Below are 23,544 nucleotides of genomic sequence, written 5' to 3'. Positions count from 1 at the left end.
AGCCTCTCTTTGACCTTTGAAAGCACGAGGATATCTTTATGTTAAAGTTCTCGCTCAGGACGAGAGCTACCTTCTTTTACCCATATGGGATCCTCTGGGATATCACCCGAGCCTTTGCAAACATTGAAGAAAGACCCCTTTCATTATCCTGGTTTCACTTCCCGGTCCAGACCCCATTGTTTGCAACTAACACAAAGTGGACGACAGAACGGCAAGGCGGTGTTCCCTCGTGGCATACAAGATATAAATTTGTCCACCATCCACAGACCCTGGATGACGGCTCTTCCACAGTTGATAACTCAACTTTGAAGAGCCTGTCTTTGATGCCGTGACACGTGAACGAGCACTGATGAAACGAGCCTCTTGCAAGAGAGTAGTGTAAGAGAGTCGCGCACTATATATCCTGCGAGCATTCGGGTGAGTCCTTCTCTCCCGCTTCCACGGACCAGTCCTTCTTCAAGCGAGCTGGGGAAGAATAGCGGGGAGGATGAGCAGGCGGCAGGCGGGGGGATGGGCATCATCGCGAACTTCCATTCCATGGCTTCCGGTTGCGGGGATCCTGGAGGCCGGGGGAACATCAAACTGTGAAGGACCGGGAGTTAGGAGGCAAGTAGAAATGCTGGCGATGGTCTGGAGTTGGTCTGATCTTTGAGATGAAGTCAAGTGCACCTCATGGGCTGATGTCCACGATGTTTCAGCATGCACCAGTCATGAATCCAAGTGCTGTTCTGTTAAGGATCCCCAAAGATATTGGTGTATTACACTAACAGATATACATCCACTTCCCCAGAGACAATGCAGGGGACGAGGTTCTTACGTCGGGATGTGGATGCCCAGGCACTGCGAAAGAAAATCCTTTTGCAGGGAAAGCACAGCGGGACAGCTTGCTCTGCTGCTGCCACGGACGCTGCTGCCACCGCCCGCCCGCCGAGCGCTGTGAGGTGGCCCGGCTCATGATGCCCGCTCACGCCGCTGTGACTTGTCGCTTGTCAAACTTCAGAGATGTCTCTGCACCCACCTCCACCTCTCTTTAGTTTGGTTTCCACTCTGTATGCAACGTCCCAGGCTCCATCAAGAGTCTTGACAACTCGCAACCACCTGGCCCAGAGTGCCATAACATTGATTTTCCCGCCGCTGTCGTGGGCCTCCATTTTCCAGCTTGGACACATTCCACTTCACTTCTTCTTTTGCACGCTAGGTACTCCCGGCCATTGATCTCTTTGCAGTCGACGGATGATAGGAGGGAGTCTGTGGAAGTCTTCTCAGTACACATTCTTATTTTCTCTTTTTGTACAAAGATACACGAGTATCTTCTTGCCTATCCTTAAACCCCCCTTTTGGTGTTATTTTTCTTTACCTTGGCCGGAATTGGGTCTGTCGCCCGTCGCAAAACCACGACAACCGAATATCCTCTATTCCCTCCACCACCACGATCCGAATTTCTGCCGTCGCCGACGTCGTCGCGCCCCCCGGGCTTCGCATCTTCGCTCGAGACTTTGGGACCTACCTACCTCGGCCTGACTCTTCGGAATATCAACATCAAGCTGGCCTGTTCGCACTGATCGCAGCGCTATGTTATGGACCTCATGGCCATCGCTGGTGACCACGGTTCTCATCTCCTCGGCCGTCATTGCTTGGTGGTTCACGGAGTCTAAGAACACGGCTCTCAACTTGGTGGCAGCCGGTAGTCTCTTTGCGTCTTGCTGGGCCGTTGCTCCGGACCGTGTTCGCGTGCTTGCGACGTCTTTATACGCTTCTGTCCTCAACACTATCACGACGGCTCGCATCGATCTTTGGGTTTTCAGGCATGCCAGCATGTTGCTGACGGGTGGAGCTGTCTTTTGGTAGGTTGGACCCGCACCTGTCATCCCATCACGACGTCGTCTCGTTCGATTCGGTTCAGGACGTGAGCTAACTGCGTGCGCATGCGCTTATAGGTTGGTGCAGCGGGCATGGCAGACGCTATGGAAACCCGTACCCGAGCTGATAAGCATACTCGGCGTGGATGTGCCAGATCCTCCAGAGGTTTCGCTCGCCGGTATCAAACCTAACTCGGCAACAGTCAACTGGACGCGGGCACCGCCCAATCGCTCTGTCCAGAAGTTTCTCATTCAAGTCAACGGGGTAGTTGGTGAGTAGGCGCCTGGAACAAACTCCTTTGGAACTCGGTGGCAACCAATCCGCCACGCAAAATGCAAAACCCTAACATAATTCTACAGTGGGGGATGTTCCGGCAAACCAAGATCCAGCAATAGTCGTCAGCGGCCTCAAGCCAGATCACTTTTACAACGTCCGCGTCATTGCCGTTGGATTCAACAACTTCCAGGCTGGCAGTCGGGTTGTACGCTTACGCACCTTCGCTCAAGACGGACGACCCCAACTTGGTAATGCCCGGTTGCCCTCCAGCTTTACGATCGAAGAACCCAATCGTACGAAACAATCCGAACCGTTGGACGAGAATGCATCTACACGACCTCCCATTCCTGCACTGGAGACAGCAACAGCTCTGGAGGGCGCTACTCTCTCGATCCGGGATGGCACTTCTGCTGCAGCCGCTGGGCCTCGCCGCAACACAGTTACCAGACGTCACTCGCCCTCGACAACCAGCCTTGATCAGTCTCTGGCACGGGAAGAAGCTGCGGAGGATTCCACACACACGCTGCCAGAGTTGACACAACGGTTCGAGAGTATAAGGAAAGAGACAGAAGAGGTGACACAGCTGATCACCAAGGAGGAAGATGACATCAAACGCCTGTTGAACGAGTTAGAGGCTGAAAAGCAGGAGAAGAGAAGAGAGCAGAAGAAAAAGGAGGAGCAGACTGAAAAGCTGAGGAGAGATGTCAACCTTACTGACCGGGTGATGCGCAATGCCCTCTCCCGGAAGGCTCACAAGGAGAAGGCTTATAAAGAGAAGCAAAACGAACGCTCCAAGTTGCACGACGATATCGCCAAGTGGGAAGAGGACATTGAGGATATGCGCAAGGGGAGGGAGGGGTTCGAGCAGGAAACAAAACAGCTACAGGAAAGTCATGATCAGGAGGTGGAGCAACTGCGTGACGCCAACAGCGACCTTCAGGCGTCCTGCGTTGGTTTGGAAGCGGAGTTGAAGGAGCTCAGGGAGCAGGTTCGGGCTCTAGAAGAAGCTCGCAAGAAGCTTCCCGGTGGCGAGGAGGATGCAGAGTGGCGTGAGAAAGAAGCCGAGCTCAGGAGAAACTGGCATCGGCGCCATAGAGAACTCCAGGAGACTATGAACTTCGAGAACAGGACTACTCGGCGACTTGACGATCACATTCGCTCCCTGACGATGCAGATACAGCAAATCCCTCCCACTACTTTCGGTCTTTACAGTCAGGCAAACACTTCGGGCCTGGAATTTGAGAGCGGAGCGCTTGGCCAGACCAAGAGACGAAGCAGAACGACCAGCTCACTTGCCAATGTTTCGGTACCGTCTCCGTTACCAACATATTCACATCTTGATCCGGCTATACCTGTTAATAGCGGCTATGCCAGCGCGAGATCGGCAAATGCGCCCCCGGGTTTTGCCCCAGGACCGTTTATGATGGGCCTTTCGGCGGACATGCAGTCGCGTCACGACGAAAACTCCAGAGCTACCTCTGCTCCTCTCAGTCCATCCGCTACGGCCTTGCTTCCTTCCAACATTTTGGACGACCTAGACGATGACGAGCCGAGCCCGACAGCCAGATACGCACATGATAACTTCCTTCCACAGTCGGGCAACTCTCTGGACAACGAGCCGCAATCGCCTACATCTTCAGGGGAATCTCCCAGCTTGGCGGGTAGCCCGCATGAATCGTCTCTGAACTTGGCCTTTCCTACACTTTCCGGGGATCAGCCTGATTCCCGGTCGTTGAACGCAACAACCGGAATAGGGTCACCCAATACAGCGGTGGGTTCAGAGCGCAAGATAGGCAGCCTCTTCTCTTTCCCAAGGACCAGGGCTGCAAAGGTCATGGAGACCGAGGGGCCAATGCTCGGGAGCCTCAAGAATGGGCAAAGCCAGTCTTTCCCTCGCCAGACGGACGAAAACGACGCGTTGGCCAAAAGTCGACGTATTAGCCTCTCGAGCACATGGAACGTGTTCAACCGACACTCGGCTACCCCCGAACTACTTGATGGCCCACCCCCCGCTTCGCGCATGTTTTCGACACGCAGCTTCAACCCCTTTGCGAGCTCTTCAAGGCCGGCTGCTGGGATCTTTGCTGAACGTGACCCTAGTAGTCCTCGACCTGCTAGTATCGCGTCGAACGAGTTCCCACGGCCTTCGACGGAATCCGGGTCGATTTGGGGCCCACCGCTCGCTTCGGACGGAGCAGGACTTGTCAAAACCAGCCGAATTTGGCCGCAAGACGCACCGTGGTCTCGGAATCCATCTCGTCGGCCGTCCCTTCATGGGTCGCCGTCTGCGCTGAAAACGACGTTAGCCTCTGCCGACGACGAGATTCTGGACGAAGGACCACTGCCCAATGTTCATGAGGTTGGTGTTATTGGCAGACCTCCGCCGCAACATGCGTCTAAGGACAAGGACAAAGCCATTGGACGTTTGAACCCCAACGCTCCGGCCTTCAGCATAGGGTCCCTGTTTAAAAAGGAGAAGGAGAAGGATGGGGCGAAGAAAGCTAAGGACAAAGGGAAAGACAAGACTGCTAAGAACAAGGATTCAGGTGCGGCATCCCCGAGCCACGAGACTCCGATTGTCGCCTCAATAGAGATGTTGCTGGAATCTCCTACGGAGTCCCGCAAGTCTCGCGATGGGATGTTGCTGGAGCCTACGCGGACGTCGGTCTCCATGACCGAATCTCACGATTCTCTTTCCCTCGACCACTCTTTCTCAAACACCCCCTCGGAGGCACTTAGCACGGGCCTATCAAGCAGCTTCAAGGAGGACAACGTAGTCCGCAAGCTGTTCCGTAAGGGGAGCTCGGGCAAGTTCAGCCTTGCGGGCCGCTCGGGGGGTGGCCTCTTCAAGAAGGGACCCGGTAGTACGGCTAGTGCTTCGGATAGAGGCGTTTCGATCGGCGACCGGTCGAGCATGGATAACCTCGACGACCTCGGCGAGGATGCTCTTAGCCCGGCCTTCTTGGCCCGCAGTTATGAAAGTGTCACCAGTAGTCCTAACGTCGGTCCGTCGGCCTCGGCCATCAACGTCAAGGACAAGTCTGCAAAGGAGAATAAGGCGCCTGGCGTAAGCTGGCTCAACTTTGGCAAGAAGGGAAAGAAGGAAAGGGAGAGTGTGGAGCTGGAGAGGGAGAGGTCTCAGGTCTTGAAGCCAGAGGTGTAGAAGCCAAAGGCTCAGGAAGGTCACGAGACTAAGGACCGGAGTGGCTGAAAAGCCATTCTCGTTCATGTATGTCTGTATATGCCGGGGTTGTGTCTTCCCGAACATGTTGTTGCTTGACCCGTGGAAAGATCAAGCGTATCCAAAAGGCTGTCTGTCTATACTACTCGTCGTCATTGAAGCGGAGAAAATACTCAAAAGTCTTATCTGTATTACCAAATTGCCAAAACGTAAGAACCTCGATGTGATTGAAGCTCTCCTTAGCCAAAGTAAACACAGAATTTGAAATCAATACACTACACCACACAGCTGGTCCCAGTTGTAGTGTAGCACGAGCGGTGCACCGGCGGAGTGGGCGGATTCCACTGTACGGATGGCTTGGCATCGCACCATTTGCATGGGGTCCAGATCCCGAAGCTCAGAAAGGTACTTTGTAGTTCGTACTCCGCAGGTCCTCCATCATATTGACGGCTCGTAAACAGCAGCATCACAAAGCTGCACCGGACAAATCTTTTAACCACACGATCCGCCGTCGTGTCCAATTCAAGTCACAGTCTACGCTTCGGAAGAAGAGGCCATAGTCTCCCTTCAAACCCCCGCTCCCCAACCCAATCGACCCGAAACAACTCGCTATCCGAATTCGGTCTCGAATCTTCTTTTTCCTCCACCCTCGACGACGACCATCACCAACGGTACCACCACTTCCCGTCACTTAAACGATCACCATGGGCGGCGATGTCCCATCAACATTCGGAAGCGCCAGCAGCAGCAGCAGCAGCAGCGATGGCCAAACAGACAAGCAAGTAGAGCGCTTGCCGATGCCCTCCAGGAACCCTCTGCCTCTCTCGGCGTCACAGGAGGCGCAAGTCCGAGACATCTTTTACGCCAGGGTCAGGAGGCAATGTACTGAGGAAATCAAGGGTTAGTTCTGTTCTTTGGGCTTTGTGTCTCTATTCCCATGTGATCCCTTTCGTTTCTTCTATCTCCCACCCCTTTGGCGGTAGCTGGTAGCTACTCCTCACCACCAAGCTCCTCAACCTTCCCACCCACCCTCCACCACCCAAACCCTTCCCCCTCCCCCCCCTCTCTTCTTCAGTACAAACCAACTAACCACCACCCCCCTCCCCACAGCCTTCGCCGAATGCGCCCTAGGCCGCACCTTCTCCGTCCCCTTCGCCTGCCGCGCGCCCCACCGGGTTATGAACAACTGCATGAAGTTGCACGCCACGCCCGCCGAGCAGGACGCCGCGCGCGAGGAGTGGTTCGCTTTACGTATGGAGCGCGCCCGGGAGCGCGAGCGCAAAGCGCGGCGCAAGGCCGAGCAGGAAGCCTTTTTGCGCGAGTGGTGGGGATTACCCGAGAAGGACCGCGAGGAGGCGCGCAAGGAGCTCGAGAAGATGAATCAGAAGGAGAGAGTGGGGGGTTATGTGGGGAATAATCGCCTGAGAGATGCTAATGAGGCTGCGGCGAAGAAGAGCAAGATATTGGAGCAGGCGAGGTTGGAGAGGGATGGGATTGATCGGGATTTGCATACGTGATGGGCTTTTTTTGAGGGAACGAAAGAAAAGGGGGTAGGAGATGGAGCGAGGGGAGGTTGGACAAGGGTGGCGGATTGTGGGGAGCTTGAAGGGAAATAAACGAACGAAGAGCAGGAAACCTTTGCGCCTCGAGTCTAACCTGCCAGGCCAGCGAGGAAGACAAAACTCGGGGTTCAGTTGCCCGGGTTGGGTTGAGCTGGGTGCCGCAAGGCTGTGAGGCTTTTGCGTTAATTTTTTTTTCCGATCAAGGTCCTTGTCCATGGCTCTCCAACGGCAATCACTACTCCCACGTTCTCACAGTTCCGCGGATACTTTTCCGTGGTTGTTGTGAAAAAACGACTTCCGACTAAGCGGGTGAAGAGGAAGGTCCATGTGGGATTCTACTGTACGTTTCGGGACAGGGGCAGTCAGGGGTTTGTTTACTTGGCCAGCTGCTCTTGGCTGGACGGGTTGATTTGAAATGGCGTTACGTTTTTATAAATGGGGTTGGTTCACGAAATGGGACGGAAGGCAAGGGGAAGGGGGGACTACGCATATCTAGGCATCTGTATAGTATCAAAAAGGAGGCGGATCTAGGGACAAACACTTGTGTAAGAATAGGAACCAATCGAACAAATCTCTTTAACGACAAGGTAGGTAGGTACCTTACTTGTAGGATCTTAAGTCCTCTTTTTCTTTTTCTGTTCCCTGTCCGAATATGCTAACGTTAACTCCAATGATTATGTCCTTCCCTCCATGTTGTTCGTATACATGCCCTTCAAGTTTATATGCATCTATGTTGCCGACCAAATCCACCAAAAAGAGATTTATCTTAAGGACATACCTACAACTCTCCCACCCACGCAATGCTAACCCAACAAGAAAGGATAAAACGACAATAATATAGGAAATATCAACATCACTTCTCCGCCTCTCTTCACCCTCTTACCTCCCCTCTCCCCCCCCCCTCCCCCCTCGGCCTCGGTACCCTAAAAGGATGAGCCTCAGTATTAAACACCCACCCATCCAAACTCACCCCTTCTCCCATCATCCCCTCCCCCATCCCTTCCTCCCCCTGGTTCCCATCCGCAGCAGCCCCATCCTCAGGACTAAAAATCAAATAAAAATACTTCAACGTCTCCGCCATCCAAAAGCTCTCCATCGAGTCCATCTTGATGGTCGGCTGTCCCGAATTTGCCGTGTGCACGTCCTCGATGGCGGAAAACGCAGACTTGGTCTCGGTCGCTTTGGTGATAGCTGAAAACATGCGCCAGGCGATGTCTAACAGGTCCTTTTTGCCGGTTATTCGGTAGAGGATGAAGAGGGATTCGATTGCTTCGGGGCGGAGGAGGTAGCGCGGGTTGGAGATTTTGGTGAAGGGTTTGGGGAGGAGGGGGGTTTTGTGATCATTGGGTTGGGAAGCCCGGGAGTTGGGGTTGGGGTTGGTGTTGTCTGTGTAAGAGGAGGTTCTGGATAAGGCGGCGGCTTTCTTTTTCTTGAGTCGGTATTTTGTTTCGTTCCAGGGGCATTGGGCGAGTCTACTATCACTGTCCTTGTCTGCCTTCTTCTCACACGGAACAAGCTCGGAAACTTCGGGCATGATGCCAGTGGAAAAGGCTTCGTACGCCCACGCGCAGCCCCGGGCTAGTTGCTCGCCGATTTGCACGTGGTCCGGCCTGTCGAAGAGCTTCCCGCCCAATGCAAACATTCCGCCGGCGAAACAACCGAGGTGTTGGACGCGCGGCTGGAGTTCGGATTTATCGCGCTGAGTGGATACGGCGTTACCGGAGAACAGGATGTCTGGAGGAGGAGACCCGGCATAGGTGTCGTCGTCGCCGGACGGGAGCATGGGGCGGAATAGGAGGTGCTTGGCGGCGGCGTCCATGGCTTTGATGTGCATCGTTTCGTAAGAAGGGTCGAGGCCGCCGAGGAGGAGGTAGGTCTTGGAGAGGTATTCGTAGGCGGAATCGGCTTGGGCGCCGAGGGTGAAGAGGGTGTCGGAGCTGGGGCGGGTTCCTTCTATGAGGTCGATGTACTTCGGCCACAGACCGGGGAGGTTTGTTTGGTCTTGGGTCTTTTCAAGCCCTCTTTTCAGTTGCTCAACGACGGTGTAGTACTTGGGGTCGCCGGTTAACTGGGAGAGACGGGTGAATTCCAAGGACATGGAGCCGAGGACCGCGAGGGATTGGCGCGAGGAGGCTTTCAGCTCGCCACTCTTGGCCTTCTTGAAGTTATAGGAGTTAGCAGGTAGGTGGTTGGGAGTGTCGAAGCCTGCGAAGAGCATGTCGCCTAGCTCTACCGCTTTCTTCAGGAGGATCTCCTGGCCACTCAAGTCGTAGGCTGAGAGCAGGCCGCCGAGATATCTGATGTTCGTCTCGAACAAGCTGCAGTCCGAAGACGATGCCTTATTCCAGTCGATAGCTCCCACCGCGCGCACCGCTTCATCAAATTCCTCCCTCAAACCCATGATCCAGAGAGTGTCGAGTGAGTCCACCAAGGTAGCACCCCATCCGGCAAAGCTATCCTTCCCGATCAATGACTGCGGAGCGAGCTCGTCACGTCGCCAGGCATAGGCTCGGTAAGACTTCCATGATTTCTGAGCGGCCTTCCTGACGGCATCCCTTCGCTGAAATTGTGTCTCGTTATGCGCCTTGTCAAGTTCGTCCTTGGTGAAAGCATGTTGTATACGCGGAAGCTCACGGGGAGGGCCTTCGGGAAGCTGTATAAGTGAGGATTCGGGTATCGGGTTCTTCATGGGCCGACTTGCCCAGTCGAAACTTGTTTGTACATATTCTTCGTATGTTTCTGCTTCCTGCCACCCCTGAGACCGAGATAATGAGGGATACGAGAGGTAACCAAAGACGAGGAAGAAAACAACTAGGAGAAGTAGACGTTGGAGTCTACGACCGCTTGCCTTTAAAGGGGTCATGGTTTTGATGAAGAGGTTGGCGCATTGCTGAGCCAACTCTCGATATGCTAAGATAACTCAAGGAGAGAAGGAAAAGACAAGATGCAAACCCACCGGCGAAGAAGACAAAAGAAAAGACTAAACCACGCAAGCTGTCCATGTCCACCGCTGGACATGAAGCTGGGTCAAACCTGCTTCCATCATGCCGGCCGCGCGTTGGCGGAGCTCGAAGACAAATTACAGTCCAACTATGCATGCCCAGAACCTTGGGGGGCTCCTCTCAGTGACGCCCTGAGACATCATCAAGAGTCTTCAGTTGTTAGACGGACCTCAGCCCCTTTCCCGCGAGATATTTTGCTCGTTCGGCACTTGCCGATCGTCATCGAGGACGCTATCGAGGCTCGCGTGACTTCAGGGACTATAGTCGAACTTGGAACCGAAGCCTCCGGGAATTTCAGAAGAAAGTGGGCTTTGCAAAGGCAGACGTCATCTCCAGATGCCCGAGAAAGGCATAGCATGCACAGTGGGCATGGCGTTCAGAATCGGCACAGGCTGCCGGTGAGGTCCTGCGTGAAAGACCTGATGAGAACTCCAGCAACAGATATCGTGATCTCTGCATGTTGTTGATCACCCCGGTTATCAACAGGGAAAGTGAGTTGTCAACATTGAAAAAGACTCTTCAGAAGGACGGAGTGAAGTCAATTCCGAAGTCGCAGTCCCGAGTCCCAACTGTGTGAAACAGCACCTGCGTCCTGCACTGCCCGATCAGTGGATCTGAAATCGTGATTGGAAGGCCCGGAACCTTCCCGTCGCCAAGCCTACCATGGCCCACTCTCCTGCAGGCCCTTTCCTAGGCGGTCAGCGGGGTGACTTTCTTATCGCTTATCGCACGTCCAGGCTCCTCCAAAATTTTGGAGCCAGCCGCGCGTGGAAGACGCTGTTCAGCGGCAAGCGAGGTCACTTTCCAGCCGCCTTCATTGCTTCCTTCGATTGATTCCATCTCCCTTTGCTGGCCTCTCTCCCGGATCATATCTCACGTCTCTCCCTAATACAGACGGACAAAAATCATGTCGTCGCTACGAAACAGGTAAGCCGACGGTGCTCTCCCTATGAACCACTCAAACAAAAACTAATACTTGGATGTTTCCAATTGCAGCGTCCAGCGCCGCTCCCATAAGGAGCGCGCCCAGCCCCTCGAGCGCCAACGTCTCGGTCTCCTCGAAAAGAAGAAGGACTACCAAAAGCGTGCCAAGGACTACAAGAAGAAGCAGGAGGTGCTCAAGTCTCTGCGCCAGAAGGTCGCCGAGAAGAACGAGGATGAATTCTACTTCGGCATGATGTCCCGCAAGGGACCGGGCTCCGCCATCACCCACGACGGCAAGAAGAGGAACTTTACCGGCACGGTCGAGGGCGATCGCGGCAACAAGGCCATGGACGTGGAGACGGTGCGCCTGCTCAAGACACAGGACCTGGGATACCTGCGGACGATGCGAAACGTGGCTGCCAAGGAGGTGCGGGAGCTGATGGAGAGGGTCATTCTCGCTGGTGGCGCCGACCTGGACGACGATAGCGACGACGACGAGGACGATTTTGAGGACTTCGACGAAGACATGGGTGGGAGCAAGAACAAGAAGAAGAGCTCGAGCGGGAGGACAGTACCCAAGAAGATTGTCTTCTTCGACGCGGCCGAGGAGCGCGAGCAAAAACTACAAGAAGCGGACGACCAAGAGATGCAAGATTTTGATTCGGAAGAGGACGAGAAAAAGGCAAAGGTGCAGGATCGGAAAGCGCGAAACCTGGCGAGACTGCAGAACAGGCTCAAGCAGGCCAAGAAGAAGCTCAAGGCTCTAACGGATGCCGAGCAGGAGCTGGAGATCACACAGGCCAAGATGGCCAAGACACGGACGTCTGGCGGCATCACAAAATCCGGCAGGAGGATCAAGGTCAAGGAGAGAAAGAGGTAACGGGCCCGGGTGGAAGATTGCCCGTTCTCGTTCGTCTCCTTTTCTCTCTCTCTGTTCCGTTCCGTGCCGTTGGGTTGTTTTTCTCTTGTTCCATTTTTCACTAGGTTCATTTTTCTCGAGGAGCGATTTGACGACATCACCACAAATAGTCCCATCTCAGGGTTTTATTCAAATCCGTCTAAAAAGGACAGCTAGGTAGCTTCCATAGCTACTGCTGTTGCAACGGTTGATGATGATGATGCAAAATACCAACCACAATAATACCCGCCCATCATCAAACGCCTGAAAAAAATATACACCTTTTCATGATATCCATCAACATGATTTTTTCCTGGGATCTCCAGCCGCCAGTTCACTGTTTCCTTCTTGGGGTATTGCCAAGTTACTTGGATTACTTTTATCCTTCCCTAAACCGGGATTCAATTCTAGCGTGCTCCCTTTCCTAAATCATCGCAAATCTCGTTAGTCAAACTTCTCTCTCATCATCGCAAGGGGCATTTCTTCGGGAGATTCTGCACTTACCGCATCCTTTTATCAACAGCATAAACACCTTGAACACCAACGTCGCACACCAGATAATAGCCTTGAAAGCAAACTTCAAGACGGCAATAAGCCCCCTCGTGCACCCAGGCATCTTCTCGTTCTTGGCCTTCATATCCGCATTCACCTGCGCCTCGATATCGAGCTCAAACTGCTCGACCCGGGTTTTGATCCCATTAACCAAATCCTTCTCCTTCTTCTTCCTCTTCTTCTTATCCTCCTTACCACCATTTTTTTCGTCTGTATTTCTCCTCAGCGCAGACGACAACGACTCCGCCAAGCTCGACCTCTGGCTTCCCCCAACACCGGCACCACCAGCGCCCTTTAACAACGCCGGCGGCGGCTCAAACGTCTCCACGCGCGTAAACTGCTCATCAGCATGCGCCACCAGCACCAGCGCAGCAATGGCCACATCAACCAGGTACACCGCCTCAACATGGCTCGCAATCGCCGTGTCAATCTCCAGCCATCCCTGACCGGTGCCATCCCGCGTCAGCCGGCCCAGGTGGTTCGGCGACTCGATGTGCTCGAGCGTGTACTCGGTCCGACTATAAGCCGCGTTGCGCTCGACCGTGATGCAGAACGGCATCGCCAGCGACGGGTGCACCAGGTAGTGGTTGCCCGAATCTGAGTCCCACACCAGCCGGCCGCACTCGTTTTCCGCGGCCGCTACCGTCGCCGCGTCGGTCGTGGCCCGGTCGGAGGCTAGGCGCGCGGCTTTGTTGGGCCAGAGTTGAGCGACGAGCCCGTCGTTGGGCGGTTGCTTGCGCGTGGCCGCCTCGAGAGTGGTGGAAATCACTTCTTGCCAGTGCTTGGCGTCGTGCTTCTTGGTTTTGGTGCTCTTGCTGCTGGCGCCGCCCAAGGCCCCGCCGGAGCCGTCGGTGTTGCGGGAGAAGACGGATGAAGGGCGGGGGGAGGGCGTGCTGGATGAGGCGCGTGCTCCCGGGATAGGTGAGGAGGAGGTCGAAGAGGTGGAGGAGGCGGACGAAGCCACGGCCGAGGCGGCGGAGATTCCCACCGCCGCACTGGTGGACTTGTCGCCCTTGAAGGTCTTGTTGGGGTCGTAGCGCGAGAGCGAGACCAGGGCGGAGGCTGAGGTCGGGTCGACACGCAGGCAGTAGAAGGGCTGGTTGGACGAGGAGGAGAGCGTGTAGACGGGCGCGTAGGCGTCCGATGCCAATTTTAGGCAGTATTTCCGCCCTTCGAGCTGCGTGGCTCGCCACCCGTTGGCGGCTTTCCAAAGGCCGCGGAGCTCCTCGGTGGTGTTGACCGTTGGGATTACTGGCGGCTCGTGGCTGCGCGTTACCGGCCATCTTTGGTTGGCTGATCCAGAGGTCACGGACGGGTTGGCTACCGGCCGGCTTCTGGGATTAGTGAGACCATTCGTACCAGCATTGGTGCCAGCTTCACTTTGCCGATCGGTGTCTCGGGCTGAGTACATGGGTCTGCTGATGGCGGACTGGGGAATGTGTGTAGGGCTGGCCTGGGTTGGGTAGTAGTCCTGGCGATCTAGGGGTAGTTCGGGGTTATATCGTGGGAATATCGACCGGATGGCAGCTGGCTGTGGTGGTTGTGGTGGTTCGGGAATGGCGGTAGGAACTGCTGCTACCGCTGCTGCGTTCGAAGGTCCAGGAGCATATGAAATCGGTGGTTGGGTCCCCCTACTCTGCTGTCCGACAAGCGTCTCTGCCTCGGACAGAGTTGTTTCGCATCGTGGAGGCGCGTCTGCTTCGGAGATGGGCGCAGCAACACTAGTTTCGACTATTGGATCCGATGGCATGCTCTCAACTGGTGGTTGTCGCTGTGGTTGCTCCTGAGGTTGCTCTCGATGTTCCCGCTGCTGTCGAGCCGAGTCTAGCGCTGACTGCCAAGGGTTGTTGGAGTGGTTGTTGAAGTTCGAAGCCGACCTTTGCTTCCCTTCCCGTGGTATTCCCCGTCCAATTGGCGATTGCCTTCCTGCCTCCCGGAACGATGATGGTTCTGTTGATGTCGAAGGTCGACCTTGAGGTGTTGCAGCTCTCGACGGTCTTGAAGGTGGTCTTGGGGTGACGTTGGTATTGGGGAAGAGGGAGAACCCTCCTCCCGCCTGAGTTGTTGTTGCTGTCGACATATCTGATAATATGGTACGAATGATCCAACGAAGTTATTCCCGGCGTAATGGTCGTTATTCGTAGGAGTCGTCGATCTTCTTTCCTCCTCGTCTTCGTTGAACTCGATGACCGACCAACGAAAGGTCAATAGGGGTATCACAAGAAAATGGCAGTCGACCTGCTACCGAGACATGATCACAGATCAAATAAAAAGAAGAACTTAACCCCACGGATCTGTCAACAGACAACCGGACGATGGCATCAACGGCTCCCGGGAGCAGAGAGCAGCGAGGACAACCAGGGGGGACAGGACCGTCGAGGCGGGAATAAGGTCGATAGAAGAACCAATCCGTCGGAACAAGACGAGAAGATCTTGTCACCGGGCACAGGAGGACTGGGCCCCCTCGATACATATTTGTTTGACCATGTGGTCTTGCCCTGCCGTGGGTGTCCGCATTCATACGCCTTACACAGTGCCCTTCCCGCTTCTCGCTCCCAACTTTCTTACGCCCGGGCAAAAACCAAAACTAACGAACGAACCAGGGCTCATAGGCTGGCATAAAGACCGATGCTACCCAAGAAAAAAGTTACTGATCTGATCAGAGTGGAGGAAGAAGAGCAGCGCCGTGGAGGTGCAGCCCTCCATTGCTGTGTGGTGCGCCCTGGCTGGCCCCATCCTTTCCGAGTGCAGGTTAATCTGCGTGAGATCCTTCCAATCGCCATGTTTTCTAAGCGCTTGGTTCCCGGCTTCATTGTGGGCAACGAGGGGGACATGGACGGGGCACCGTGGACTGAGAAGAGACTGGTGGCGGGAGTGGTTGTTGAACTTCCACTTCGTTGGGTGGGCAGATACAGAAGGAGAGCTGTGAGTGGTCGGAAGCAGCTGTACGGCGGGAAAGTAGGTGAAAAAGACGATAGAGATGCAGAAGGAATAGCCGCCCAAAATAGCTGCTAGGGTCGGTTCTGACCCGTTCTGGGAAGTGCCTGGGATGGTGAGACCCTCTTGGACCCCTGGCTCCGATGAGACGGACTTGGGGATGAGTGGCCAATCAGCGGCCGGATCACGCTGCATCTAGACGCCCTTTGTCAAAGTCGCATCGAGCAGCGCTGGAGCGATACCACACATCATGGAGTCGTTCATCCTAGCACATTGTTTCTCACATCTCACAAGACGAATTGTATTGTCCTCTGGCTGGCGGAAGTCGTTTCCATCTCGGCAGCCTTCTTCGATGCCGTCAAGAAAGTTTGGGCCTTTCTTCACTCCCGCTCTTGCGTGCACGCAGTTGCATTCCCTCCCGTCATTATGAATGAGTCTTTGGATTTGGCAGTCTTGGCATTTACTACATCTGGCAGTCATTGATTGCTGTGATAGTGTCATGCTTTGAAGATGCGGCAGATACTGAGGGTGTCTTCATCTACAGTTTAGATGATGAAGATAATGAAGACCAGGTCCGGGCCCTGACAGCGGATGCAAGTGTGTCAACATATCATACCACTTGGTCCCGTCCCGAGAGGGTATGTAATCCCAACAGATCGCGATGTCACTCGGGTTGCTGTTCAAGAAAGTCAAATTTCACTATCTCCGCCACAAGAGCTCCTCAGCGCCATTCAGCAGCTATCGCCGACACCATGTGGCGGCTGTCTGATTGCGATCAGGGCTTATCTGCTGCCGATAGGGTCGTCGAAGCGCAATCTTGCTCCTCGTGCTACCTATAACTGATATACTAAAGGGTGGTGGTTATCAGGAACGGCCGCCGCGTCGACAAGGTCGCCTCAGGTGGCCGCCTTTGCCGCCAGGAACGGAATCACCCCGTTGTCACTGTCGAATGGGTACGGCTATAAAGACGTCTTCATTTCCGAACGGCGTTGTACGCATCAAGGAATATTTGTTTCGTGGGATAATGAGCGTTTACATATCGGCTGTGAGCTCGATAAGCCGATATTCCTCACAGGGAACCCCATCATTATTTTTTTCTGCCTGGGTTGAATTCAAAGCTGAGACGGACCTCCTCCAAACCTTCGACTATGTTTCCCTGATTCTGATATAGATAGCTCGAAAACTATTCCCAGGTGTCTGTATACTACGAGCTCCGTGCGCGGCTTGATCAATTCCCGGCCTGGATATGGTTGTCCATCACCGATACGGAGATGCACGGAGATAGACAAGATGCGTCGCTCTATACCAGGAACGAACATCGCTTACAAGCTAGGACCGGTTGTTAATGCTTCTTTTCCTTCCACATACATATCTCCACGCCCTCTCTTCCTCCGCAAAAGTCAGTGCGGCAAGCTCGACGTTTCTATTATGGTACCGGCACGGGAGACTCCCGGATATCGTTACATTTAGTCTCGCGATGCCGTGCGTGGGCATCAGGCACAACTTCTTCATGGGTTGCGGTTACTGTTGTTACAGACCTATTTGTTTGCATCGATGGCTTAAAAGCCATTTCACCGGGGAAGAAGAAGAAGAAGAAGAAGAAGAAGAAGAAGAAGAAGAAGAAGAAGAAGAAGAAGAACATGCTTCTATACATATCTTGGCCATCCATTCTTTATCTCCGCGGCCTCGTTTGGTGATTCTCGAACACAGATCCACTCAGCATGGCATGGCATGGCATGGTGTACGGTCTTAAGACAGGACTTGACACTTACATGGATGCAAGATCTTCGGTGCGACATTCCAAAAATATGTTACTCTCTGTTGGGCTCAAAGTGGTGTTGTTGGCTGTTTGCTTGGGACTGCTTGCTGCTTGGTGGCTGCTGATGGGCGTTGCTGACAGAGGTGATGTTTTCTACAGTCCAATACTGGTTTGTTTGTTAGCTCGAGACCTCGGGTCAACTTCCCTAGGCGTTTTCATGCTGTGAGTATGCCTTTTCCAAAATAAAATATACCGTATTGAATCTTATTGATGCCTTTCATTTAGTCCTTAAAAGGTTTAGGACAATTCGGAAGAGATCTCGTCCAGTATATTAGGAGTACGTAGGTACCAAGCTAACAAACAAACCAGCACTAGATTGTATGTGGTGGATGCCCGACGCGAACCGTTTGAAGGTTTGCACGTGAGAGGAGATTTGGTGAAGAGAGAAATCAGAGTTTGCAACGGTTTTAGAGCAAAGAGGAAAAGAACAACAGAACCTCTTCGTTACGAAACGTGTTACTACGGTTAGCCGTCGTTTCACTACTATAGTTGCAGACGGACGCCTGAGTGTCCGAGACGACGTACAATGCTGAAGTATTGTGTCATCCTGTCTTGCCATTCCGGAAAACAGGGATTAAGCTGCCATCCTCCAGACTTTTGTTTATTGCGAGCTCAAGATATGCCAAACCAACCCCGGTCACCTCCGGGGTCAACTTCCGGGCAGCCGGCAGTACCCGGGTGGAGCTCGGGTCCAAAGTGGGGAATTACGGGCGGTCTCCGAGCCGGAACCGGGCAACCACCCATCCCCGCTCTCCCCGCTCTCCCCCGCGCTCTCAGACGGGACTTTCTCCGTCAGGCTGCAACCACTCACCACCAGCAGCACACTATCCTTCAGACCCATTACACTAAAGCCGGGTGCTGGCCGCGCCGCATTTCTTCCGTTTCAGGAATGCTTTCCGAGTCCGCCTAAAGCCTTTTCCATGGTTTCTTAACTCCTCTTGGCAATCGTGTGCCTGATTCTGATTGTGCCCTGCATGTATGTGTGTGGGTTATCGTGCCTTGTGCGACCCCGTTGACCAGCGCCGCCGAGGATTGCGAAGACGGAGCCTTGTGTTGATATCAACGAAACTGAATAGTATATAAGGACCTATGAGGTCTTGCGATTGAGATATTGACAAGACCTTTTCGACTTACACAAGATTCAAGCATCGCGTCGTGTGAATCAGTCAGGCAACTGATGCATTTGAGGTTTCCAACCACCACGACACTCTTCCTCAGACCTTCTTCCACTCGAACCTCGTCGCCCCTCATTAGGAGTTTCGTTCACAGAAAATCAGCAGTGTACTACACCACGAATCCACAAGAAACCAACAGCATCAACATGTCCAAATCCAAGGGACACGTCGTTGTTATCGGGTTAGTATTCGGCCAGACATAGCAACTAACAATTTCAATGTCTCAAATTATCTAACATGACCACACAGCGCCGGCGTAATCGGCCTCTCCTCCGCCCTTGCCCTCCTCGAAGCCAACTACACCACCACCATCCTCGCCAAAGACCTTCCCGCCCCGTTCGAGTCCATCGACCCCCGTGCCCAAATCAACTTCACCTCCCCCTGGGGCGGCGCCCACAACCGCTGGGTGCCCCCCTTCCCTTCCCCTTCCCCCTCTTCCTCCTCCTCACCCCCTTTGACTCCAACCCAACAAGCCGAACACGCCCTCCGCGCCCGCGAACACGCTTTGTCTTTATCCACCTTCCACCGCCTGAAACTCCTCCAGGGCCAAGGCCAAGATCAACAAGCAGGCATCACCTTCCTCCGCGGAATCGAATACCTCGAGTCCCCCGGACCGGAATACACCTCCCTCACCCCCCAACGGGCCGCGTCACAAGAGCTAGGCCTGCCGGGACCCTTCCGCGTTCTGGAGTCTCACGAGTTTCCCGACGAGAAAGTAAAATGGGGATGTGAGTACGACACCTGGTGCGTCAACCCGATGCAATACTGCTTGTTCCTTTTGGGGCAGATCATCGCGCGCGGAGGAAAAGTGTTCAAGCGGGAAGTGCGTTCCGTTGGGGAAGTATTCCAGCTCTTCTCAGACTCCGTCCAAGAATTCGGAGCCACAATCCCCCAAGCGGACGCGGTTGTGAACGCCACCGGCATCGGTTTGGGCGATGATGAGCTGGTTTTCCCCACCAGGGGCCAGACGTGTTTGGTGCAAGAGCCGTGCGATGCGACGGTGACGAGACAGAATGCGGATGGGAGCTGGACGTTCTGTGTGCCGAGGGGGTTATCCGGCACAATTATTGGCGGGACGAAGGAGCCGGACAATTGGGATCCGAAGCCGGATCTGAAGGTGAGAGAGAGGTTGTTGAGGGCGTTTGAGGGGACGTATCCGAAGATATTGGCGGAGGGGAAGACGCGGTTGACGCCGGTGAGGGATATCGTGGGGAGGAGGCCGACGAGGAAGGGGGGACTGAGGCTGGAGGGGGAGGCGGTGGATGGGGCTGGGTTCGTGATGCATGCGTATGGGTTGGGTGGGAGAGGGTATGAGTTGTCTTGGGGTGTGGCGGAGGGTGTGGTTGAAGGTATTAAGGGGTATCTTGAGAAGGAGAGGGGCTCAAGGTTGTAGATTTGTGATTTCATGTATTAGCCAGCAGACGCCATGAAACTGACCTTCACTTTGCCGACTTCTTGCTAAAAGGGCATTTCTCTGCCATAATTATTTTGTCTATCGTTTGTTGACGTTCTAGGCTCTGCATGGGCGCCTGGCCCTTTGTTCCATCATCCCCGGTCCATTAGTTAGGAAAGCTACCGTCGAAAGGGCTCCTGTCCCTGTGCTGACATCGATGGAGTTTAACCAGACGGTGCCTCCTCTCAGTCATGATACTGCTCCTCGTCCTCCTCGTCCTCCTCATCGCTGCCAATATCGTCCTCCTCCATACCCTGCTTGAAGATCACCTTCTCGGCCAACTGCAAGGTTTTTCTAACCGGCAACCCAATAACATTGTCCACGCTGCCCTCAATCTTGTCAACCAGCACCATCCCTGCGACACCCTGGATTGCATAACCGCCAGCCTTATCCGCACCCTCGCGCGTCTTGACGTAGGCCTCAATTACGTCATCGGGCAGTCCGTCCCTGGCCTGCGCAAAGTAGACCTCGGTGGCCTCCACGTGAGTCTCCAGCTCATACCCGGGGTGGGCTGCGTTGTCCTTGGGGGCGAGCACGCATACAGCCGTCAACACACGATGTATGCGCGTGTCACGAAGGTGCTTTAGCATGCGGATATGGTCCTGCTCGTCGCGCGGCTTCTCGAGAATCCGACCGGAGCGTGTAGCGATGATGGTGTCGGCGGAGATAACGAGGGCTGGATCGTCGGGCTTCTCTACGTTCTTGTTCTTTTCGTCCTCTTCTTGCTGCATGAGGGCCTGCTCGTATACGTGCAGGATCTTGCGGCGGGCGGTCTCGGCGACATATTCTTCGGGAGTAATCTTGGCCTTTTCGACGTCTTCGGGCTTGTCTGATGGGAAAATTTCGACGTCGTTCAGGCCAAGCTGTTTGATGAATTTGTTAGACCCGACTGGACCGTGGCGTGAGGATGATGACTTACCTGGTTGAGGAGCGCTTTCCGCCGGGGCGATGCCGACGCCAGAATCACCCTCTTGGTTCGTAGATGCTCAAGGATGGGAAGCTGAAGGGGCATAGGGCCCCGTCTGATGGGGGCACTCTGGCGAAGCGGTATCCCATGCCGGCGGGCTGCGGCGATGTAAGCCGGTGGGTTCTCGGGTTCAGGAGCGGTAGGATCCATGGCTGGTATGATCTGTCGGGTTATAGGGAATCGACTGGGACGATGTTTTGCTAAAAGTTGTAGCCCGCGTCTCAGCATATGATGGGATAGGGGATGGAACGGGAATGGTGGTAGCGGTGGAGAGCTCCCGTCGGTGCCGGTGGGGGAGGGGCTCAGGGCTGTTCCAACTTCCGTGGCGCTGATTCGAGTGCTGATGAACTGGAAGGTGCCCGGCGATCTGTCAACCGAAGCTCTGGAAGTGGCCCCACGACAGGGGAGATGACGATCGCGCGCTGGAATGGTGGCCCCACTTTACTTTCATCCCATGCAGCAGCGGCACTGCGTCATCGCCGGCACTTGCTCAACGTGCTGTGATCAGCCTTGTCTCACCACTACAAAGCAAACAAGCAAGTCACAATTTGGGGATTGGACGGATCGCATGACTGGCAACACCAAAAGACAAAGTGAGAAACCTCGTGCGACGGGGAGACAAAGTGTGAGCTTACGCAGAACGGCAGGATATCGTTCATTCGTATGCATCTACCTTGGTCTTCATGAATTGCAGCAGCTCCTCGGGCGACATAACAAGGTTCTTCTGCGCCGGCTTGTCGCCTGTCTGAAGACCTCCGGTAGCATCAACCGTGACAGTGCCATTGGCAATATCTTTGGGGCCAACCACGATGATCATGCCATAACCCTTGGTCTTGGCCTCGCGAATCTTGAGCGACAGACTGCGCGCACTATCATCGAGGTCGACAGCAAGGCCCGATGGAGATACGTGAACATCTGCAGAGTCTGTACCCAGCAGTACCTTTTGCGTCTTGCGCGCGAACTGCAACACCGGCTCACTGTCGTTTACTGTGAGGACAATGCCCTGTCTAGGGTTCAGCCAGAATGGCCACTTGCCATTATAGTGCTCAATCAGCAAAGCGAACATGCGCTCCGCCGAGCCTAGAACAGCCCGGTGGATCATTACAGGTCTCACGGGTCCGGAGACAGCAAGAAGCTCGGGTTCCGTAGTCGTCTCGCCCTTGGCCTCCAGTTCGGGAGCTGGCGCCTGATACTCGAGCTCAAACCGCTTGGGCAGCTGAAAGTCGAGCTGGATTGTGGCCGTCTGATGTTCCTTTCCGTCCGAGTCCTTGAGGATTACGTCGATCTTGGGCCCGTAAAAGGCACCATCTCCCTCGTTCAAGGTCCATGGCTCTCCCGAATTATCCAACGCTCGCTTGAGGGAGCCTTCCGCATGCTCCCAATCCTCCAGGCTGCCGATATGGTTTTCTGGCCTCGTGGAAAGCTTCAAACGATATGACCCCAGGCGGAAGTCCTTGTATACGCGTCGGATGAACTCGAGGGTTTTGCTGATTTCGTCCTCAATCTGGTTCGGCCGGCAGAATATATGACCGTCGTCCTGGTGGAATCTGCGAACACGGGTAAGGCCGCTCAATGCGCCAGAGATCTCGTTACGGTGGAGGGGGCTAAAGTCGGCGTAGCGAATGGGGAGGTCGCGATAGCTTCGTTTTTGCGCCGCGAAAATCAGGCAGTGGCCGGGGCAGTTCATGGGCTTAAGTCCGTATTCGTCGACCTCGCCGGCCTCGGTAACATCGGCGCGCGAGGGGGATGTGCTCGTGACGGTGAACATGTCGTCGGCGTAGTTCTCGAGATGGCCCGACTTGGCCCAGAGCGCCTTCTTGTAGATGGTCGGGGTAATGACTTCCTGGAAGCCATAGTGAACGTATTGCTTGCGGAGGTATTCGACAAGACGGTTGAAGATGCGGGCGCCATTGGGCAGGAAGATAGGCGATCCAGGGCTGTAGATCGATGTCATAAAGAGCTCCTGCTGTGTTCCGAGATCGCGATGATCGGGCGCGGCTGGCTTCGCGGGGACGGGGTTCGCGCTGGCGCAAGAGGAGCACAGCCGATGGCGCACCTGGACTTGAGAGATGGCAGGGCGAGTGAGCGGTACCCTAACGCGGGTTAAAAGGGCCCGAGAAGTCCATCTTGTAAGCCGTTGAGAGAGCATCCTCCCGTCGCCTCTCCACACTGTCCGGTTGTGCGGTTGTCGTTGAGGTGTTGGGTATGATCACAGACAGGAAACGGGAAACTTTTCCAGACAGGATCGAAGCTCGGCGGCTTCTTTGTCGCGCTTCGAGGTCCGAGAGCCAGTGTCTTGGCGATAGCGATAGGCTCCCGTCGTCCCATATGCCCCTGCCGCTGCAAGGGGGCCCCCGCCTGGGTGGGAGCTTCCAGTGTGGACACCACTGGCCAGGCCTCCACCCCCGCTCGGGGCCGTTTGCCGTCAACACAGCGGGCACCTGTCTGCCGGGCGGGGCAAGGTGACTTGGTGAGATACGTTCACACGACGGTGCTGGTCGTGATTCTTCTCGACGTCACTCACCAAACTCCAAGTTCACCGAGTCACCGTCCTGCTGGTCTCTGTGACCGACCGAGGTCGACGATACAAAGAAAGGTCACCAGAACTCTTTCTTAGCATCATCCCGTCCTGTGACAGGATATGCGCTGCGGCACATACGGGCACTGTAGCAGCGTGCATCGGTACCTCACACCACCTTAACTTTGCCTTCCCACGTTGCCTCCTCCTCCCTCCCTCCCTTCTCTCCCTCCGCCTACCCTACATGTACAGTTTAACCTTACCTAGTCCATTTCCGTCGCATTCCAGTTGCTTGGTTTAACGACATCTCACTCAGCCTCATATCTCAAAGCTATTGTTGGATTATCAAAGAACATACCCGGCTCTCCCATTCTTTTATACATCCTGTACCCGCGGAACACATTTGATACTTCCGTTTTC

General features: G+C 54.7%; 9 protein-coding genes across 9 annotated transcripts; 5 read left to right on the top strand and 4 right to left on the bottom strand.

Annotated features, from left to right (window-relative positions):
* Positions 1 to 1,572: 1,572 nt before the first annotated feature.
* On the top strand, positions 1,573 to 5,299 carry B0H65DRAFT_417784 (uncharacterized protein; the record flags this gene model as incomplete). The annotated part of the gene is made up of 3 exons (XM_062824110.1): positions 1,573 to 1,844; positions 1,938 to 2,131; positions 2,220 to 5,299. The coding sequence occupies 3 exons, from the start codon at positions 1,573 to 1,575 to the stop codon at positions 5,297 to 5,299; spliced, it is 3,546 nt and encodes a 1,181-aa protein (XP_062686246.1).
* Positions 5,300 to 5,746: 447 nt separating this feature from the next.
* B0H65DRAFT_27343 (cytochrome c oxidase biogenesis protein Cmc1 like-domain-containing protein) lies at positions 5,747 to 7,157 on the top strand. Its single transcript, XM_062822775.1, has 2 exons — positions 5,747 to 6,217; positions 6,428 to 7,157. Exons 1-2 carry the CDS (start codon positions 6,022 to 6,024, stop codon positions 6,832 to 6,834), a joined length of 603 nt encoding a protein of 200 aa, XP_062686245.1. The 5' UTR covers positions 5,747 to 6,021; the 3' UTR covers positions 6,835 to 7,157.
* A 322-nt stretch (positions 7,158 to 7,479) lies between these two features.
* B0H65DRAFT_438163 (seven-hairpin glycosidase) lies at positions 7,480 to 9,742 on the bottom strand (the record flags this gene model as incomplete). Its single annotated transcript, XM_062825353.1, has 2 exons — positions 7,480 to 7,534; positions 7,944 to 9,742. The coding sequence occupies 2 exons, from the start codon at positions 9,740 to 9,742 to the stop codon at positions 7,480 to 7,482; spliced, it is 1,854 nt and encodes a 617-aa protein (XP_062686244.1).
* Positions 9,743 to 10,622: 880 nt separating this feature from the next.
* Positions 10,623 to 11,918, top strand: B0H65DRAFT_27336 (small-subunit processome). The gene is made up of 2 exons (XM_062822774.1): positions 10,623 to 10,808; positions 10,878 to 11,918. Exons 1-2 carry the CDS (start codon positions 10,789 to 10,791, stop codon positions 11,683 to 11,685), a joined length of 828 nt encoding a protein of 275 aa, XP_062686243.1. The 5' UTR covers positions 10,623 to 10,788; the 3' UTR covers positions 11,686 to 11,918.
* A 192-nt stretch (positions 11,919 to 12,110) lies between these two features.
* On the bottom strand, positions 12,111 to 14,335 carry B0H65DRAFT_504863 (uncharacterized protein; the record flags this gene model as incomplete). Its single annotated transcript, XM_062827952.1, has 2 exons — positions 12,111 to 12,127; positions 12,208 to 14,335. The coding sequence occupies 2 exons, from the start codon at positions 14,333 to 14,335 to the stop codon at positions 12,111 to 12,113; spliced, it is 2,145 nt and encodes a 714-aa protein (XP_062686242.1).
* Positions 14,336 to 16,752: 2,417 nt separating this feature from the next.
* B0H65DRAFT_449946 (uncharacterized protein) lies at positions 16,753 to 17,184 on the top strand. The gene has a single exon (XM_062825982.1). It carries the CDS (start codon positions 16,914 to 16,916, stop codon positions 17,175 to 17,177), a length of 264 nt encoding a protein of 87 aa, XP_062686241.1. The 5' UTR covers positions 16,753 to 16,913; the 3' UTR covers positions 17,178 to 17,184.
* A 914-nt stretch (positions 17,185 to 18,098) lies between these two features.
* Positions 18,099 to 19,702, top strand: B0H65DRAFT_27292 (uncharacterized protein). Its single transcript, XM_062822768.1, has 2 exons — positions 18,099 to 18,367; positions 18,436 to 19,702. The coding sequence occupies exons 1-2, from the start codon at positions 18,189 to 18,191 to the stop codon at positions 19,577 to 19,579; spliced, it is 1,323 nt and encodes a 440-aa protein (XP_062686240.1). The 5' UTR covers positions 18,099 to 18,188; the 3' UTR covers positions 19,580 to 19,702.
* Positions 19,703 to 19,824: 122 nt separating this feature from the next.
* Positions 19,825 to 20,756, bottom strand: B0H65DRAFT_414072 (inosine triphosphate pyrophosphatase-like protein; the record flags this gene model as incomplete). The annotated part of the gene is made up of 2 exons (XM_062823886.1): positions 19,825 to 20,502; positions 20,559 to 20,756. 2 exons carry the CDS (start codon positions 20,754 to 20,756, stop codon positions 19,825 to 19,827), a joined length of 876 nt encoding a protein of 291 aa, XP_062686239.1.
* Positions 20,757 to 21,261: 505 nt separating this feature from the next.
* On the bottom strand, positions 21,262 to 23,446 carry B0H65DRAFT_504860 (threonyl-tRNA synthetase; the record flags this gene model as incomplete). Its single annotated transcript, XM_062827951.1, has 3 exons — positions 21,262 to 22,775; positions 23,131 to 23,168; positions 23,430 to 23,446. The coding sequence occupies 3 exons, from the start codon at positions 23,444 to 23,446 to the stop codon at positions 21,262 to 21,264; spliced, it is 1,569 nt and encodes a 522-aa protein (XP_062686238.1).
* Positions 23,447 to 23,544: the final 98 nt, after the last annotated feature.

This window comes from Neurospora tetraspora (assembly GCF_033439725.1).
Source record: "Neurospora tetraspora strain CBS 560.94 chromosome Unknown B0H65scaffold_1, whole genome shotgun sequence".
Lineage (NCBI taxonomy): Eukaryota > Fungi > Ascomycota > Sordariomycetes > Sordariales > Sordariaceae > Neurospora > Neurospora tetraspora.
This window is presented reverse-complemented; position numbering and strand designations above follow the sequence as displayed.

What these genes read in the sequence shown, in the direction of transcription:
- B0H65DRAFT_27343 (XM_062822775.1), top strand. Translation starts at nt 6,022, where the DNA reads ATGGGCGGCGATGTCCCATCAACATTCGGAAGCGCCAGCAGCAGCAGC. An exon ending in ATGTACTGAGGAAATCAAGG is followed by an intron (nt 6,218 to 6,427) that starts GTTAGTTCTGTT and finishes CCCTCCCCACAG; the next exon opens with CCTTCGCCGAATGCGCCCTA.
- B0H65DRAFT_27336 (XM_062822774.1), top strand. Translation starts at nt 10,789, where the DNA reads ATGTCGTCGCTACGAAACAG. An exon ending in ATGTCGTCGCTACGAAACAG is followed by an intron (nt 10,809 to 10,877) that starts GTAAGCCGACGG and finishes TTCCAATTGCAG; the next exon opens with CGTCCAGCGCCGCTCCCATA.
- B0H65DRAFT_449946 (XM_062825982.1), top strand. Translation starts at nt 16,914, where the DNA reads ATGGCATGGCATGGCATGGTGTACGGTCTTAAGACAGGACTTGACACT.
- B0H65DRAFT_27292 (XM_062822768.1), top strand. Translation starts at nt 18,189, where the DNA reads ATGCATTTGAGGTTTCCAACCACCACGACACTCTTCCTCAGACCTTCT. An exon ending in GGACACGTCGTTGTTATCGG is followed by an intron (nt 18,368 to 18,435) that starts GTTAGTATTCGG and finishes ATGACCACACAG; the next exon opens with CGCCGGCGTAATCGGCCTCT.